At 37.0% G+C, this 19417-nt stretch overlaps 2 protein-coding genes across 2 annotated transcripts; one reads left to right on the top strand and one right to left on the bottom strand.

Annotated features, from left to right (window-relative positions):
* Window positions 1-385: 385 nt before the first annotated feature.
* On the top strand, window positions 386-8788 carry bicdl2l (bicaudal-D-related protein 2-like). The gene is made up of 6 exons (XM_079395556.1): window positions 386-1148; window positions 2796-2918; window positions 4612-4770; window positions 5238-5308; window positions 5417-5537; window positions 7864-8788. Exons 1-6 carry the CDS (start codon window positions 759-761, stop codon window positions 8158-8160), a joined length of 1161 nt encoding a protein of 386 aa, XP_079251682.1. The 5' UTR covers window positions 386-758; the 3' UTR covers window positions 8161-8788.
* A 528-nt stretch (window positions 8789-9316) lies between these two features.
* Window positions 9317-14695, bottom strand: LOC306855778 (sn-1-specific diacylglycerol lipase ABHD11-like). The gene is made up of 6 exons (XM_079394651.1): window positions 14432-14695; window positions 13865-14000; window positions 13602-13775; window positions 12491-12661; window positions 12197-12378; window positions 9317-12065 (listed from the first exon to the last, which is right to left on the bottom strand). The coding sequence occupies exons 1-6, from the start codon at window positions 14584-14586 to the stop codon at window positions 11930-11932; spliced, it is 954 nt and encodes a 317-aa protein (XP_079250777.1). The 5' UTR covers window positions 14587-14695; the 3' UTR covers window positions 9317-11929.
* Window positions 14696-19417: the final 4722 nt, after the last annotated feature.

Genomic DNA, 19417 nt, shown 5'->3' with positions numbered 1-19417 from the left:
CTTTAGCCAATTAGTCTAAATAGCTCCGAGCGGATTTGTCGCCAGTAAACAGTTGGTTTTAATTATTATATATATATATAAAAAAACTGTTCAATGTAAATAAAAGTCATTTACGTGTATTTTACTTTGTTTTATGTGCTGAATCGCGGCTGCAATAAACTATAGCCTACCTAGCCTATTAAATGACCGTAAACACCTTTATTAATAAACCTTTAAAAAAAAGATAAATTATTATTGGAATCATTGAATCGTTCTGACACAAGCTATTCGAGAGAACAATTCGCAGAAATGAGTCGGAGCTCCCATCACCACTATAAATATACCAGCTGTTATTTGAGTAAGGGTGAGGGCATAGCCAAAAGGAACAGCTTGTACCCATGTGTTTACTTTAGACATATCTGATAATGTTAGCAGCATTTCATTTTGCCTGTATAATATGCATGCAATTTCTAGCTTCCACTTCTTTCGTAGGGAGATTTAATTATAGTGTAAGTGTTGTGTTCAAAGCTACATAATCAAAGGGCGTAATCCTTATTTCACAGACGTGCCTGGACACGTCAATGTTTATATTAATCTACGTACAAAAGCCTCAGTCCCTCAGGTAAAACCCTCTGTGATGTCAAACCCTGTGAGGCTTGTTGACGCACATTTCTGAGCGTCAAAAGACTGGAAAAACTGGTTTGAAGACATTCTCTGATCTGAGTTTCAGTCTTCACTCTCCTGATAAGAGCGTGCATTTCATCTCTGGCCGCTCTTAGATGACAATGGAGACCTTTAGGAGAGATTCACCAGTAACTTTGCGCGCTTTTAGGCACCTCCCGGAGTCACCACTGACCACTGAGGAAGTCCACAGACGATTAACTGACGATGAGGATTCAATTTCAAGTCATGACACGGACAGAGAGTCTAACAGCTCGCCGCTGTGCACACTGGATGAGTTACAAGAGCAGCTGGCAGTGGATAACAGCAGTGGCCGTACAGTTGTGGCCGGTCAAACAGATGACTCGCGCTTGATGACTGTGGTTGAACAATCTGACCCAAACGCGCCCCAGAAGCCCGCTCGAACATATTTAGATGAAGCGTTACCGGATCTGCTCCGGAGTGGAAGCCCACTTCGCAGACGAGTGTCTAGCCCGGTGTCTGCCACGGTGAGTCATGCTTGTTATGAATACACCGATTCAAATCAGTGAACGCATATGAACAAAGGGGAAATTTGCTGTATAATGGGATTCTTCAATTAGGCGCACCTCTCTGTCCCTGTGATTAGTCTGTTTTAAGGAACATATTTATGGCTTTAATTGCATTTTATTTATTTTTTTGCTAAATTCACAGCGTTTTAAAATGTTTATTTGATTGACTTATTTCTCATCTCATACTCTAAGAAATGCAAAGTGCAAAAGTGTTTAAAATTTCTTATTCTCTGTTCAAATAATTTTAATTGCATCTTTTTTATTAATTTTGAACCCTTTGAATTATGCTAGTTTTGGATTATCCCTAACCCAGACTCTAAGAAATGTACAACAAATGTAAAATTGCAGTCTTAATTTAAAGAATTTTAATGACTTTAATTTATTGTATATTTTAAATACATTTTTCATCATTTTGAAATATTACATTTGCAGGAATTGACTGTATGACTATTTAACAGAATGCTTATTTACAATTATTCCTCACACAGACTCATAAAAAGTCAAATAAAAAGTTTTTAACATACTTTGTTTATTCATTATTTACATAGCCTGTAATTCATATTGTTTCATGACAAATGATCACTTCAACTATAGCTGTAACTCCCTTCATGTCAATCATTTTTAATACTTGTTTTTATTTGATTATGATGTTAATAGCTACAAAGTGACTGATGAGCACATCTCTGCCAGAACAGCACAGAGACAGTTTGAAATGATCGGAAATGTTATTATTATTATGAGATTTTTAAATGTCATCATTGAAGAACCACACAAACAAACACACAAAAAAGGGCACAGGTCAATGAAAGGACCAGATGGCCAAACAAAAGTTAATTTGCTTGTTCTCCATTCAGCCAAATTCATTTTAAAGACTCTTCAGCACTAATAATGAACATGCAAATTATTATAATTTTTTTATGTGCAAATTCATGTCCAGGACATTGACAAACTGTTTTACTTGATGAATTTTTGTTTTTCTAATGATGCCTGTTTGACTAAAACTAAAACAACGCAGACATTTTTGACACACCGCACTCAGACATTTGAAACATTTACCCCTGGTTTCACAGACAAGGCTTAAGACTAGTCCCAGACTAAAATGTAATTCTGAGCTGTTTCAACTGTAATAACCTTGCACTGACTAATCTTAAAGCATATCAGTGCATTTGTTTTCTCTCAAGATGCACGCCAGTAATGTTTTTTCTAATGCATGTTAATAAAAATTACTCAAATGCCCTAATTGAACTATGACCTAATCCTGGTTTAGTCTAAGCCCTGTCTGTGAAACCAGGCCTTTGTCTAAAGATTTAAGTAACCAAATCACTTCACACTAGCAAGTAAAGGTCATCTCAGATTTGGTTCAGAATGTTATAGTTTCGCCGGAATGGCTGGATTCCACCTCTCTCAGTTCTTTGAGAATCCAGAATAGCAGGGTTGTAAAAGACACAAGACGTTCTGTTTTTATGTTTGCAGATATGTCAGTCTGATATCATTCTGAGCGAACCTAAACATGCACCACAAGTGTATAGCTATATGAACCCATACAGTATGTCAATAGAAGCTTGTATGTTGTGCTCATGTAACACTCTCTCTCTATGGCGGCAGCTGAAGCATGTGAAAAGGGAAGTGGAATTATCTCGGCAGCGCAGTCTAAAGCTCAAGGCACAAGTGGATAGACTGCAACAGCAGAATGATAGCGGACCCGGCTGGAGTGAAAACAGACACCGGGTGAGTCTCAACTTTGTCATGTAAATGTTCTTAAACTTGCAGCACCCTCTTATAACTGATGGCAGTTTATAACAGACTGGACTGTGATTTAATTTATCAGAATCAGAATTAGCTTTATTGCCAGGTATGTTTGCACATACAAGGAATTTGCTTTAGTGACAGTAGATCCACAGTGCGACAGAATGACACAGATAATAATAATAAAAAGAAAAAAAAATTATAATAATAATGTACAAATATACAAAATGGACAATATGCAAAATAGCACAAACACAATATACAAAATAGACAATTCGGTAAGTACAGGTATGTTAGGTGCAAATTTGAAGTGTAATAAGTATGTGTGTTAAATAAAAAATAAAAAAGTATGATTGTGTTGTGTGTTTCATGTTTATTGTTAAGAGTTCAAATGTTCATGAGATGGATTGCCTGAGGGAAGAAACTGTTCCTGTGTCTGGTCGTTCTGGTGCTCAGAGCTCTGTAGCATCGACCAGACGGTAACAGTTCAAAGAGGGAGTGTGCTGGATGTGAAGGGTCCAGAGTGATTTTACCAGCCCTTTTGTTCACTCTGGATAAGTACAGTTCTTGGAGAGTGAGGAGGGTTGCACCAATGATTCGCTCAGCAGTCCGGACTACTCTCCGTAGTCTTCTGAGGTCAGATTTGGTAGCTGAGCTGAACCAGACAGTTAAAGAAGTGCAGAGGACGGATTCAATGATGGCAGAGTAGAACTGTTTCAGCAGCTCCTGTGGCAGGTTGAACTTCCTCAGCTGGCGAAGGAAGTACAACCTCTGCTGGGCCTTTTTAACAATAGAGTCAATGTGAATGTCCCACTTCAGGTCCTGAGAGATGGTGCTGCCCAGGAATCTGTATGACTCCACTGTTGTTACAGTGCTGTTCATTATGGTGAGTGGGGGAAGAGCAGTGGGGTTTCTCCTGAAGTCCATGATCATCTCAACAGTTTTAAGCGTGTTAAGCTCCAGGTTGTTAAGACTGCACCAGACAGCCAGCTCCTTAACCTCCTGTCTGTAAGCAGACTCGTCACCGTCCTGGATGAGGCCGATCAGTGTGGTGTCATCTGCAAACTTCAGGAGCTTGACAGAGGGGTCTTTAGCTGTGCAGTCATTGGTGTACAGAGAAAAGAGCAGTGAGGAGAGAACGCAGCCCTGAGGAGCTCCAGTGCTGATCGTACGGGTGCTGGATGTGTATTTTCCCAGCCTCACTAGCTGCTGCCTGCCTGTCAGGAAGCTGTTGATCCACTCAGGAATTACAGAAGCTTCAGTCTGGATCCAACCCTTAAATGATCTGAGATGGCCGAACACCTGAGAAAAGATGATGCCAACCCATCAGAGGACCTCAGAGGATGCCAACGCTCAGACAACATACAGAATTACAAAATTTTGCCATAAGTTAAATATTAAGTTTCTGCAATATATTGTTGAAACGTAATTTCCTGTAGAGCTGCTTTGCAACGATTTGTATCGTAAAAAGCGCTATACAAATAAACTTGAACTTCTTCCCTGGTGAAACTGATCGTGTTGGACAAACAAAAAACAGGAAAAACTAACAAAAACACTAAAACAACTGGAGAGCCAAGCACAATGGCTGCCATGCACGGCGCCATCTTGAGAAACATAAACCTAATTGTAGGGCTTGTCCTAATTGCATCTTCATTTATTTCTGTGGTGTTTCTAGGTGGCAGAGGAGATTCAGTCGGTTGTAAATCTGCTACTCCCTCTCACAGATTTAGAGTCAGCAGAAGTTGATCAGCCGTCCCAAACCAATCCTTTAGACAAGGCACTGCTTCAACTGCAGAAAGTGGCCCGGACACTCGCTGTTAGCCACACCTCTCAGGTGAGCTTTAGCCACGCCCATCAGCTCATATGGGACACGCCTCCTTTTTGAATATGTACATACCTCCATTCTATTCTTAGCCCTTGCGTAACCATTGCATGCTCCTATTATTGTTAGAACAATTGTAATTTTATTTTTTTACAAGTTTATAATTTCATTTTGAGGTCTGCTAGAAAATACTTAAGTTATTTAAAGGCCACTTTTCCAAAAGCCCAGCTTTCTTTTATTGGTCAGCTGGCCTAGTCTGGTATTTATTGGTCAAACACTTATTTAACGGCAGAATTACTAATAAGTTGTTTCAGGACTTTTTTTTTCTGTTGGCGACATTAACTCCCTTTGGCATGGACTTTGCGCTTTGTAACTTTACCAATAGTTTACATGCACAACCAACTGTATTAAACATTAAAGGAAAGGTATAATAAAAGCTTAATAGGTGTCCTTTAAAACAAATCTACTGCCATTGACAGGGAAAGAAGTCTGGGGAAGATGCTGCCATTTTACAGCAAGCTCTACGGGACAGAGATAAAGCCATTGCAAAGTGAGATCAGTTGATAACACTAATTATTTTGTGTTATGAAATAAGACTGCTAGCTGATAACAGACTTTTGTTTTTTGGTGTATGAATCAGTTTTTAATTTTATTGCAGGAAGCAAGCAATGGAGACTGAGATACTGAAAAGCAAGAACGAACTGATGACATTGAACAACCAACTTTTGGAAGCTGTTCAAAGTCGACTAGAACTGTCCGTAGAGCTGGAGGCCTGGAAAGTATGTTTAATTGCACATTTAAATGATCAATCAAAATGCTTTTGAATATTTGTCTAAAATAATAAGGAAAGAAAAAGGGAAGAAAATATTAAAATGAATTACCTAGAAATATTAGATTTTTTTTCTGTATTTTTTCCGTGTCTGGTCTAGCTCATTTTAAAATGGTAAAAATCAAACAGACATGTTTACCTTGACAGACAAGTTGAATATTTGGAGTCTTGATTGAGTGAAAAAAAGTCTAGAAAATATACAATTCAATATTAATTTAATTTAAAAGGGTAGTTCGCCTAAAAATGAAAATTACTCCATGACGTACTCACCCTCTAGGTCTATATGACTTGCTTCTCTCAAACTAATATATATATATATATATATATATATATATATATATATATATATATATATATATATATATATATATATATATATATATATATATATATATATATATATATATGAGTTCAGAGGAGAATGGACAGACTGGTTAGAGATGATAGAAAGGCAACAGTAACTCAAATAACCACTTGTTACAACCAAGGTATGCAGAATACCATAAATACGCACAACACGTCGAACCCTAAAACAGATGGGCTACAGCAGCAGAAGACCACACCAGGTGCCGCTCCTGTCAGCTAAGAACAGGAAAAGGAGGCTACAATTCGCACAGGCTCACCAAAATTGGACAATAGAAGATTGGAAAAATGTTACCTGGTCTAATGAGTCCGTTTATGACTACAGTGTACCCATCTTCTGATGGTTACTTCCAGCAGGATAATGCACCATGTCACAAAGCTCAAATCATCTCAGACTGGTTTCTTGAACATGACAATGAGTTCACTTTACTCAAATGGCCTCCACAGTCACCAGTTCTCAATCCAATAGAGCACCTTTGGGATGTGGTGGAACGGGAGATGCTCAATTGGTACTAAGGGGCCCAAAGTGTGCCAAGAAAATATCCCCCACACCATTAAACCATCACCACCAGCCTGAACCGTTGAGACAAGGCAGGATGGATCCATGCTTTCATGTTCTTTACACCAAATTCTACCATCTGAATGCCGCAGCAGAAATCGAGACTCATCAGACCAGGCAACGTTTTTCCAATCTTCTATTGTCCAATTTTGGTGAGCCTGTGCAAATTATAGCCTCCGTTTCCTGTTCTTAGCTGACAGGAGCGGCACCTGGTGTGGTCTTCTGCTGCTGTAGCCCATCTGAATCTCTTTTCATCATTTGCTCTTTTTCGGACCATTCTCTGTAAACCCTAGAGATGGTTGTGTGTGAAAATCCCAGTAGATCAGCAGTTTTTGAAATACTCAGACCAGCCCGTCTGGCACCAACAACCATTCCATGTTCAAAGTCACTTAAATCCCCTTTCTTCCCCATTCTGATGCTCGGTTTGAACTTCAGCAAGTCGTCTTCACCACATCTAGATTGAGTTGCATTGAGTGCTGCCATGTGATTGGCTGATTAGCAATTTGTGTTACCAAGCAATTGAACAGGTGTACCTAATAAAGTGGCCGGTGAGTGTGTGTATATATATATATATATATATATATATATATATATATATAAATAAAATGTCCTGGCTCTTCTAAGCTTTATAATGGCAGATTTTGTCCAATAACGTGCTTCCATCCATCATAAAAAGTTCTCCATATGGGTCCGGGGGGCCTTTTTAATAAAGGCCTCCTGAAGCAAACCAATACAGATTTTTAAGAAGAATATCCATATTTAAAACTTTATAGACTGTAATCTAGTTTCCCGTGAGAATATGCTAGGCTCACGAGAACCAAGTTTTGTTTACAGCAAATGACAACCAGTCTCCTCTTTTGGCTTGTATCAAAATCCTCCAATATTTTTCTTTACAAATCCTAGTTTTGTACTTCTAATTCATGACCGGTGTTTTGTTTTGCGCTCTCCTCTGCGCTTCCTCATTCGTCACTGCGTTTGCCCACATCCAACATAATTTTTAAAATATAACTCTGATTGTATTCATCTGAAAGATGCAAGTCATATACGGATGGCTTGAGGGTGAGGAAATCATGGGTTGATTTTAATTTTTGGTAGAACTATCCCATCAATACCGTGTGATTGATTTTATGTAATGTAATCAAGGCGGAAGGGTAAACTGTAGGGAGAACACCTGCTAGGGGTGCATCTCTGCAGGACTGTTGGATCTGAACCCTGTGTTGCCATCTGGACTCTGTCTGGTTTTCCAGCAGACCCCTGAAAACACTCATGGATGTGATTTGTCCATATTGGTTTTCCACATGGCTATACTTAAAAGCAGTTGTGCAGTCAGTGAACTGAGTCTCGTCTCTTACAGGATGATGTACAAACCATTCTTCATCACCAGCTCCTCAGACAGCAGCAGGAAGAACAGGCTCAGAAGAAGTCAGTGTTCAGTGTTCTGCGGCGCTCAAATAAGCCCCTTCCTCCTAAACCTGATTACTCCTCCATGATACACACCTCTGTCCCGACCCCCCAGTCTCCATCACCTGCAGGAACACAGAGATGGAAAGACAAGCTCAGACGAGGAAGAATCGGCACACAAGGACCTGCAGAGTCTCTGCCAGAAAGGAGCGACAAAGAGGACAATTTTCAAACGGTTTCTTTGGACTGATGTGAGGCCGTTTCAGATGATCTCACATCTTTGTGATTGTTCAATGATTTTAATCATATTGCCTCACCTCATTTTGTACATCAATCCTAAGGATGTAAATATTACGAATAATGTTTTGACACATTTGAACTATGTTATGGATGTGCTTTACACTGTAGAGAATATAATGTAACTGCTGTGCTGAGAATCTTAAAGGGTTTTGTTGACCTGCAATCATGAACTTCCTAGTAATATATTAAGAAAAGGGAATAAAGGTGACAGAAACAATTTATATAATGATTTATAAGGGCCCCAGTTTTTTTTACTTTATTCATTATTATTCCACATTGGGTTTTAATATGCTCAAGGGCCATTTGCATTACCATTCAAAATTTTGGGGTTGGCAAGATTTTTTAAATACACTATAAACAATAATATTGTACAATATTACAATAAAAAAAAACAATTTTAATACATTTTACATTTCTTCCTGTGATGGCAAAGCTTAATTTTCTGTGTCACATGATCCAATTGTGTTGCTTAATATTTTTGTGGAAACTGCAAGCAAATACTTTTTTTCAGGATTCTTTGATGAATATAAAGTTAAAAAGAACATCATTAATTTGAAATAAAAATCTTTTGTAATATTAAAAATATTTTCATCAATTTAATGCATTCTTGAGGAATAAAAGTGTTAATTTATCAAAAAAAAACACAAACTTTTTAACAGTAGTGTAAGTGACAAACAGTTCTACTTTATACTTGCATACTACCTAGATCTGTTTTCACCGACCAACATAAAAAGTTTACCATCAGTTGGTATATCCACAGTACTGTATAACCACCCCATTTTACCCATGCATGATGGTTGCTGTGCAAAACAACATATTTTTCTTTAAAAATGCTAATATTTTAGCATTATTATGAATTCAATAACAGTTTAGCAGATTTTAAGAGGCTCTGACAGTAAGTGTGCAGCCAACTTTGGAGGGAAACTACTGCTGCAGGGTCACCTCCCAACGATTTCCTAGATGGAAAGATTGAAAATGAGAAAAGAACATGTGTTTACTCACAATGAAAGCTGCTCCAGATAGGAATAAAACAGTGGAATTACAGCATTGTATATGTGGTAAAAAATATCTGTTAGGGCGTTGCAAATCAATCACATAAGCAGGTTGAAGACTTGTACATTTATTGAGTAGTTACAAATCTGCACACAGATACACTCTAGCATGCAAAGGCAATACACCCATACAAACTGCTCAACATGGACTCATACTGTTACAGCCTGAATGACCACACACCCTTTCGTGACATAAGAACCAATATCACTGCGTATCAACAATACATTTAGTTACCTCCACTTTCAAACAAACAAACAATACTGCATGAAGCCACAAGAATAAGTTTGACTCTCTAATTTAGTTTAAGTATACATTACGTACAATGAAAATATATCTACTGTGAGTGCCAAGATAACAAATCCAAATTCTATATATTAATTTCAGTACTTTCTGAATACACTAAACAGATTCTATATTATTAGAAAAACATCATAAATGTCTGCGCATTACGTTCTAAACTGATTCATCTCTTTAGTATTGCATACATGTACATTCTTCAAATCAAAGGGCTGTTTCATAAGGAAGAATGAGGGATTTAAATGAAAATGTTTTGAGTTAATCTAGCTTTATGAAACAGTCCACTGAATTGCTAAAAGTTCAAGCAAAATCTTAAAACAAACAAAAAAAAAAGTCACAGGATCAATAAAGACCCAAGTCAGTGTTTTTATCTAGCAGAATAAAGTACCCAGTTAACAAAAACAAGTTCTAATAATGTTTTGCTAATGCTAACATTAAGTTAAAACATTCTGAATGTTCTCTAAATGTTCAAAGCGTTCAGTGAACATTCTGTTTTATCAATTGTAAACATTATGAAAACGTTACTTTTGAAAACGTTCTCTGAAAATTCTGAAACAATTAGGAACGTTTACAAATGTTGCACAAACATCTAACAACACTACTTCAGGGGCAAGAAAAAAACACTCCATGAAGAATGTTTTTGTGTTGATGTTTTGAGAACACTATTAAAGACCAAATAACTTTGAATAAACATTCTAGTTCTGAGAACGTTTCCTGTTAGCTGGGTAACTGGCAAAAGACACTGAACTAGCACTGCTGCTAATAACTGGCAGTAAAGTTCAGTTTTGAAAACTTATATATAAGATACAGTTCCATGTAAACACAAATACATAACAAATTGTGTGTGAATAAACATAACAAGCAATGGCAGTGCTATGACTCTAGTGTTCCACCATACACATTCACTACAATTATTACGTGACATGAGAAAACACACACCGACATTAAGGATATGTCATTTTGCAGCATATTTCTTGATTTATCAATCATTACGATATTGTAATCATACATATATATTTAATATAGTATACATTTATATAACCAGTACTGTATATGAATATACAAAATACTCATCATTTACAAACATCGACACTTTCACAATGAACAAAAATATCCCCTTATAACAGCAGTTTTTATACTAAAGACTGCCAAAAACAGTACGTGTACGTTTATTCTTAAATGTGTGCCACATAATGTTAGCACACCACTGGTCAAGGAAAATCTTTTCATAAACGCTGCTTTGGTACGTCAATAACTATTCATAATAGTGATATACCTACAGATAACTAATAAACCTACCAAGATTAAATGACAAACAGTGTGCAGAGGTAGGCACATTGTTCTCTCTGTGATAAATCACACTAACATATCTGTGCTGCGTCTAATAGTCGAACAAGCACCAAAACAGGTTTTGTTAATCACATGCTTATGTATTTGATCTGTTTATTGATTATTCGCTAAATACACAGAACAAGGGGCTTAAAAGAAAAAGGACCCAGGGCCAAAAAAGAAAGATTTCTAGTAAAACAGATGTATTTAACAGAAATGTAGTACCTGATTTCATAACTCTTGATGCTCTGAAAGGTGTCTTGGTTACATTGCAGCATCTTTGTTTGTTGTAAAGCCATACAAAACTGTTTTAATAAAACACTTAACTTGTAACACAGGCTCAACTGTTTTTAAACAACAAAGAAAGCTAATCTATTATGCCCTATGGCATTAATTAAAATATTTCACAAACTATTAAATTTTCTGTTTGCAGAAAAAGAGTAAAAATTCAAACACAGCCTTGGCTGTACGTCAAAGTGTTGCGGACCTTAAGATGATTCAGTGAGAGATGCGTTCGGCTTGAAACCGTTAAATAAGTCGCACACTGTTGCATAGACATCTTTGTATTTGTTATCAGAGAACAGCGAAAGGGTGTCCATGTCAACAAAATGCTTCAAAAATTTAAAGGAAAAATGTATATCTAGTCCAATTATAATTTAGTATAATTAAAAAATTCAAATCATAATATTTAAAAAAAAAATCAATTTCATGAAGGTAAAGTATTTTGTTTTTTAAAGCCACTGGATCCACTGTTATATAACTTGTTACACTTGAGAGCTACAAACAAATGTCCTTGATTGAAAGTCATGGACAGATTTCTACTTTTGATAGAATTGCATTTAATGTACTATGTTAAGCCACAGTGCAAATACCACATTAAAAAATGAATACACTAACTATCAGAAATTATGTTAGGATTCAGTTGTGCATTATAAGGTAAGAGACTAAGGTAAGAGACATCTTGGTCCATACCCTTACAATTCATTCACTGTCCCTTTATGATTGGGCCCACCTGTGCATATCATTTCCTGAGACATGGACTATGATTGTAAGAAGGTTATTATGGAGCTGATGAAATCCAAAGGCTTGTCAGCATGAATCCAGTGACTGGCATCTGGGATATACTGTATATCGACACAAGGAAAGAGCCTCTGGATTTCAGGGTAATCTTCCGAGCTAAGAGAATAACAAGGGGTCCATAGCAAGAAAACAGATGTATACTTAAACATGCATTTAAGACATTCAAAAATTCACAAGTAGTAGAAAGAGATTGAGTTAACACGTGTACAAGTAGTGGTTTAATTTACCTTATATAGGCTGAACTACTGCCACCCAAGAAAAGAGTTGGACCCTCATAGGTGTTAATAAAATGAGGAAAACCCATGAGGTCTTCTAGGTGGTTTGAGATGGCTTCCAGGTTAATCCTCCAGCCGTAGTGACCATTTTGCTCCTCCAGGTTAGTGAGGAGGAACTGGCGCACTGAACGCTCCTGCAAACAACATAAATGTGGGTGATTTATTCTAGAAAGGCAATAAAAACAACACAAACAATAAAAAAAATTACCTGACAAAAGTCCAAACTGTTCTAGTTAAAATGGTTACCTTAACTAACTTCCTGAGCTGGTCTTCAGCCAGTCTTCGTGCTGTGGAACGTGGGATATTACTGGCTATCTTCACCTCTTTCATTGCCTGAATGTAGGCATGGAAACTGGTGTGGACTGAAGTCAGAGAGGGACTAATGTCCACGACCACCAAACGTTCCACTAAACTAGGCTGAATTAAATAGAGAGACAAACTAAGAAAAAAGTAATAACATATCCTTAGACTTTGAATACAAATACTTGTACATATCTTTAAAAAAATATTACAAATATAAAAAAATATTATATATATGCATGTGTGTGTATATGTATATATATATATATATATATATATATATATATATATATATATATATAAACACACAACTTTATAAACTTTAAAAAAGATAAATTATATATAATTATATAATTTATTTATATTTTCTTTTATTTACATTTTGTAATGTAACGCTTAAATTTGAAAGCATCCTTGCTTAATAAAGCAAAACAACAACAAAAAATTACTGACCCCTAACTTTTGAACTGTATTATAATTTTATAATACAGACTTATATACCACCAAGATCTATTTTCATGGCATTTTTAATAACATGACATTTATGACATCTATGTCTTGTCATGAAAATGTAAAATTATAAGATATTTCTTATTTGACTTATTGAACTTTGCACACAGTAATGAGGGTCTGTAGTGGTCCTATAATACAATTTCTTACATGTTTCTGGCTGTACCACATGATTTTGATTTGGCCGAAAAATATCCAAAACTGTTTGACTGCTAAATTTCTAAGATATATAACTAAACAATAATAATATTAAATAATTATGCCATACTGCTTAAATGAGTCTTTTTATCGTCATTGTGATATGACAATTGTATCACCATGCAGTTTTTGACTTCATGCCCCTTCATTTTAATTCATAAATTTAAAAGCACCATCATATAAGGAATGCATTCAAGTCACTGTATGCATGAATTGCAGTATGTATATTTGAATAAATTAATACATAATCATGAATGTCATGTCATTGACCCCTAGCCTTATAGAAGGCCTAAAAGATGTTTCAATATGATACACATAAGCAATAAATAAATTATACAGCATGTAATACCTGTGACAAAGCTGTTGTCATTGCAACCTTGCCACCCATGCTGTGTCCAATCAGGACACACTTCCCAATGTGTAGCTGTCCAAGCAGATGCGTCAGATCGTGAGTCATTGCTTCGTAGGTCAAGGCAGGACTGTGTGGGCTTTTGCCATGGTTGCGAGCATCTACTGTCAGCACCTAACTAGACAAAGTACAGTCAGGACACTCACACAGACTTTTCTGACACCCACAGCACCTCTAAACCACTGGAGAAAGCGGAGGCATACCTTCCTGCCAGTCCGCTGAACCAGGGACTTGGCTATGGAGTGAAAGTTTGATTTGCTCCCAAATAAACCATGAAGAAACACCAATGGCGTGCTGTCTCCTTTCCCATCAAACACATCGTAGGTCAAATTTACAGGGCTAGGAGAGAGCAAAGCAGTCAAAGATTAAGACTATCACACAATCATAACAATTATGACATCTTGCTTTCATAAGAGATCGGGATTTAATAATACGTTATTCTGAGATATGTATTGACTGGACACATGGCCTTGTTTATAGAATCATAACAATAGAGTTCTAGCTAATGTATAATTTTATTTATGTGTCCATCACCTGTAAATAGCCAAAACAGAACATAACGTGTATAATTAGCCAGTTTTGCTTTGGTTTGACTTTTTTTTCCTTTTAATAAAACTACATACACCTGGCTAATTTGCTAATGGGGTACAGAATGCATAGACATCTACTTTAAAATAAATTAAGGAACTTTTAAATGCAACAGTCCTCTCTTACAAATGTAATCCTGTGTAATTAACAGTATTTGAACCGGAACATTAAAGATGCAACACCTTGCGGCTCGGAAGCTGTCACTGCCAGCTCGGTGCAGTCGCGAGACTCCGCTGCAAAAATCCCGAAGTCCCGGTACAGATAAACAAGACGACGGGCCGCAATACACTCCCCTAGTTAAAATACGACAAAGGGTACTCATGGCAAAATTTGACATGCTAAAACTTCTGTCCGGACTTCATTCATTCGACCGGGGTTGGCCACTTCGTGATGATGTTTAGCTAACACAAGGGAAACCGCACCACAGTGTTGCCAGATCTCTCTGGAAAGATCAATTTAACGTGTACAAAACATACACTAAATACTTATCTTAAGCTAAAATGTATTTCCAGTTATTTTGCAAAAACAATTAAAATGTTTCAAACACATAACTAGCCAGATAAATCAATCGCTCTTTTACACTCACATCTATAAATTACTAATATGCATACAAATAATTCGGGTAGTTTGAGCACTAGCACTCCTAAAAACGTGACTGTATTAATATTAAATTGTATGATTTATGTTTAATATGATATTATAAGCAACTTAGTGAAAAACAACAACAACCCGAAGAAGCATAAAATCAACGGTCATGGCAACACCGCGGAACGACAACATAGACTGTTCGTGATGTCATTACGTCGTGCGTCTTATGTCTGCGAAGATAGCGAAATTTCAGACACCAACTTTCGGAAATAATATTTAGTGTATGACTATGCACGTGCACGAGAGGTAATAAATCAAAGTAGGGGAAGATAAAACAAAGAGAGGAAAATATATTTGGATAAATCAGTAAACACTGCTTGGACCAGTATGAGCAGATAGTGGCGCCACAGACCATGATAACAACAGCCTTTATAATGGACTGTCATTGCAAAGAAAATAACTGATCGTTTATAAAAGCTAAACAATTTAAATGAAAAAAAAGTTTTAAACCTTAACCCTTTTTTGCTGAAAATCCTTGATCTAATTAGGTGTTCCAAGAGTACAAAAATTGCTTATTTCTTATTTAATTATAATATAATGATGATGATGATAATAATAATTATTATTATTATTATTCAAAATCCAATCCAATAATCCAATAAGTTTGTTGTTGTTTTTTGTAAGCTTTATTTTTTATTTTTTTTTATTTTTTTTTAACAAGGTGGGGAAGAAAAATTAAACAAAATCACTTTTTGTTGTAGTTGATGATGATGGTGCCGTGTATGCTGCGTGAACACAGTCAGTAATTTTTAGTGCAATGAGAAAGAAAATCCTTTCTGGGTCAAAAACAACAACAACAACCCAGAACACAACATGAGGGTTAATTCAATTAATAATTAGTATCTTAATTCAGATTTTACTTTTAATAATGACATTTATTATTAAACAATATAATTTTAAATCAAACTGTATCACTTTAATATTTTAAGTGATACAATATGGCAATGTTTAGGCCTATGTCAGTTTTTTATTTACATTTTTTTTTATTATGTAACTTTTATGTAAATTTAGCATTTTAAGTTTATCAGCTGACATCAGTTCTTTATATAAATGTTGCAAAGGCCATTTGAATGTAGACTGTGAAATGGATGTGAAAGATTTACCTATCATCGTCACAAACAAGCTCCCACCAACGTTCTCAATAACAAAACTGGCACAATCCTTTCAATACAATGCCCTTCGAATTAGACCTGACAATATTTATTATAATTTAATTTTGCCCCACAAAGAGGACATGTTGTGACATGCAGAAAGACAAATTAAGGGGACGTCTACACACAATGGCATGACTAAATGAACACAAGACAAAATATTCCACAGCAAATAATAGGCAGTAAAAAATGAAAAGAAGAAGCATGACAGTGTTATCAACAAGATCCTCAAATAAAAACATTATGGAAAGTTTAAAGACCATTTAGGTCTATTACACTGAGTACTGAGCAAGAGCTGATAAAATGTAAAAACTGTAACTTGAATGCAATGTAAGTCGCTTTGGATAAAAGTGTCTGCTAAATGCATAAATGTAAATGTACTTTAAAACATATTTTGTTGGGAACATTTAATGTTGGTTCAAAGTAACCGATAATTAAACATGTTTTCCAACATTTAATGTTGGTTCTTAATTGATCTACTTCCGGCTTTGCTACTGTTCGGACGCTCTTGCTTATTGCTCTTCGCTTTGCTCCCTATTTTTGCATTTTTCTCATATCTCTCCAAGATTTTAACTTCAGCAGATCAGCACAGTGCTCAGACAACACATTTTTTGGGGGGAAAATTAAGACTTTCTCCCAGCAGTTTACATTCCAGAGACGGAAAAATACAGCTGTCTACATTCAAACAGACGAGAGAAAATGCCTTTCGTGGAATCTACCTGCTGCATGAACTGCCACAAACTTCTACAAAGGATTGCGGTTCTTGAAACAAAGTTACTTGCTGGACTTCCAAAACAGGATACTGATAACACCACGCAGCCACAACAAGCACTGCTCATGGACATCCCGGCTGAGCCCTGCCCACAGAGCTCATCACATGCAGACTGTGACGTACTGCAACAGCTCCAAGACTCAGCACCCAAGGACGACTTTCTGGAAAACAGCATCTCACAGCCAGCGGAAACACCAGAGCCAGAGCCCTGCTCACCAGACACACTTTCCCTCTCTCCAGAATCTCCACTTCTAAGCTTCTCACAGAAAATGGAGGAACTGGTGTATGCTGGGACCAAACTCTCCCACTCTTTCGCTGCAAGCCCCCAGATATCAACTAAAAAACGGCGGGCCCCACAACCACCAAAGACTGCAGGCCCAGCTCACCCTCCTCTTCCTGCGAGAGCTCTCTGGCCGCTGCCACAACGTCAGGGCCCAAACCCCTCTCCATCTGGTGTAGGTGAACCAAAAACAACTGATAACAGCTCTCAGTGATGTGTGTCGGGTCCCCGCTATATTAGCAGCAACATTCACAAATATTTCTGTTTTATCACGCGATAGAAAGTCTAAGGCCTTCTCAAGCCGTACGGCTGACCCATCTAACCTGCGGTCTATAATGCATCAATCTAAGATTGCTGTAGAGACAAAATGTAAATCCATCAAGTTAGCATTTTTAAACATTCGCTCACTTAAAAATAAATCATTTCTGATCAACGATTTAATAACCACAAACAACCTGGATTTTATGTTTTTAAATGAAACATGGCTTGAAGACAGCTGCAGTTCAACAGTCCTCACTGAAACAGCCCCTCCTAACTTTAATTTTATAAGTGTCTGCAGGACTGTTAGGAGAGGTGGAGGTGTAGCTGCTCTGTTTAAAGATGTTTATCAGTGCAAGCAAATGTCATTTGGTCAGTATTCATCTTTTGAACACCTAGGTATTGTGCTGAAAGGTGCTCCACGCACCCTGTTTATCATTATTTACAGGCCTCCAAAATATTCTCCAGCCTTTGTTGATGATTTCACTGAACTGTTATCAATGATTTCCTCAGAGTTTGACTGTTTTGCTATTGCAGGGGATTTTAATATTCACATAGATAATGCAGAAATCAAAACTACAAAAGAAATTATAACTGTTCTAAACACTTTTGACCTGAGTCAGCATGTGCACGGACCCACACACAATCGTGGACACACTCTAGATTTACTCATCAGTAGAGGTCTAAACATCTCATCCATTGTAATCAAGGATGTAGCACTATCTGATCACTTCTGTATTTTCTTTGATATATTGATCTCAGTCACCACTGAATCTAGATCTGTCTCTATCAGAAAGAGATGCATTACCGAGAACACTGGTGCGCTATTTATGGAGGCAATATCATTAACACCAAGCATTTCTGCAGACTCTGTTGATCTTCTCCTTGAGTCATTTAACTCAAAAGTTAAGAATGTTATTGATGATATTGCCCCGATAAAGGTCAGCAAGAAGACGGGGAAACAGAAATCAATTTGGAGAAAATCAACAGCAGTTCAGAGCATGAAAAGACAATGCAGAAAAGCTGAGCGAATGTGGCGGAAGACGAAACTCGAAATTCACTATAGCATCTATAAAGACAGCCTTCATGCTTTCAATGTGGAACTAGCCACAGCTAGACAGACTTTCTTTTCAAACCTTATAAACAGTAACTTAAACAACACTCGCACTCTTTTTGCGACTGTTGAGAGACTGACAAACCCCCCAAGTCAGATTCCCAGTGAAATGCTCTCCGACAGCAAATGCAATGAGTTTGCTTCCTTCTTTTCTGAGAAGATCAATAATATCAGAAAGGAGATTGGCACATCCTCAAGTTATGCAGAGGTCACACAGATTCGACCGCAATTTCAAAAAGAAGTGACTGTGTGTTTTTAAAGAAATTGACAACAAAATTTTGGAAGAAATAGTACAGCACCTTAAATCTTCAACCTGCTATCTTGACACACTTCCCACATCCTTTTTCAAAAATGTGCTTAACTGTTTAGAAGCTGATCTCTTAGAAGTGGTGAACGCCTCACTTCTTTCTGGGACTTTTCCAAACTCCCTTAAAACTGCAGTTGTTAAGCCCCTTCTGAAAAAGCACAATCTTGATAACACCATGTTGAGCAACTATAGACCCATATCAAATCTTCCTTTCATAGGTAAGATTATTGAAAAGGTAGTTTTTAATCAGCTGAACAACTTCTTAAACTCAAATGGATACCTGGACAATTTTCAATCTGGTTTCCGAGCACATCACAGCACAGAGACAGCACTCATTAAGATAATAAATGATATTCGCCTCAATTCTGATTCTGGCAAAATATCAGTGCTGGTACTACTAGATCTTAGTGCTGCGTTTGACACTGTCGATCATAACATACTTCTAGAGAGACTGGAAAACTGGGTCGGGCTTTCTGGGATGGCACTCAAATGGTTCAGATCATACTTAGAAGGGAGAGGTTATTATGTGAGTATAGGAGAGCATAAGTCTAAGTGGACGGCCATGACATGTGGAGTCCCACAAGGCTCAATTCTTGCACCGCTCTTGTTTAACCTGTATATGCTCCCACTAAGTCAGA

Source organism: Barbus barbus (assembly GCF_936440315.1).
Source record: "Barbus barbus genome assembly, chromosome: 36".
NCBI classification, from domain to species: Eukaryota; Metazoa; Chordata; class Actinopteri; order Cypriniformes; family Cyprinidae; genus Barbus; species Barbus barbus.
Note: the sequence above shows the minus strand (reverse complement) of the source record. Positions and strands in the feature narration are given on the sequence as shown.

What these genes read in the sequence shown, in the direction of transcription:
- bicdl2l (XM_079395556.1), top strand. Translation starts at nt 759, where the DNA reads ATGACAATGGAGACCTTTAGGAGAGATTCACCAGTAACTTTGCGCGCT. An exon ending in CTGTTAGCCACACCTCTCAG is followed by an intron (nt 4,771 to 5,237) that starts GTGAGCTTTAGC and finishes TGCCATTGACAG; the next exon opens with GGAAAGAAGTCTGGGGAAGA. An exon ending in AGAGATAAAGCCATTGCAAA is followed by an intron (nt 5,309 to 5,416) that starts GTGAGATCAGTT and finishes ATTTTATTGCAG; the next exon opens with GAAGCAAGCAATGGAGACTG.
- LOC306855778 (XM_079394651.1), bottom strand. Translation starts at nt 14,586, where the DNA reads ATGTCAAATTTTGCCATGAGTACCCTTTGTCGTATTTTAACTAGGGGA. An exon ending in TTCAGCGGACTGGCAGGAAG is followed by an intron (nt 13,776 to 13,864) that starts GTATGCCTCCGC and finishes TTGTCTAGTTAG; the next exon opens with GTGCTGACAGTAGATGCTCG. An exon ending in AGTAGTTCAGCCTATATAAG is followed by an intron (nt 12,066 to 12,196) that starts GTAAATTAAACC and finishes TTATTCTCTTAG; the next exon opens with CTCGGAAGATTACCCTGAAA.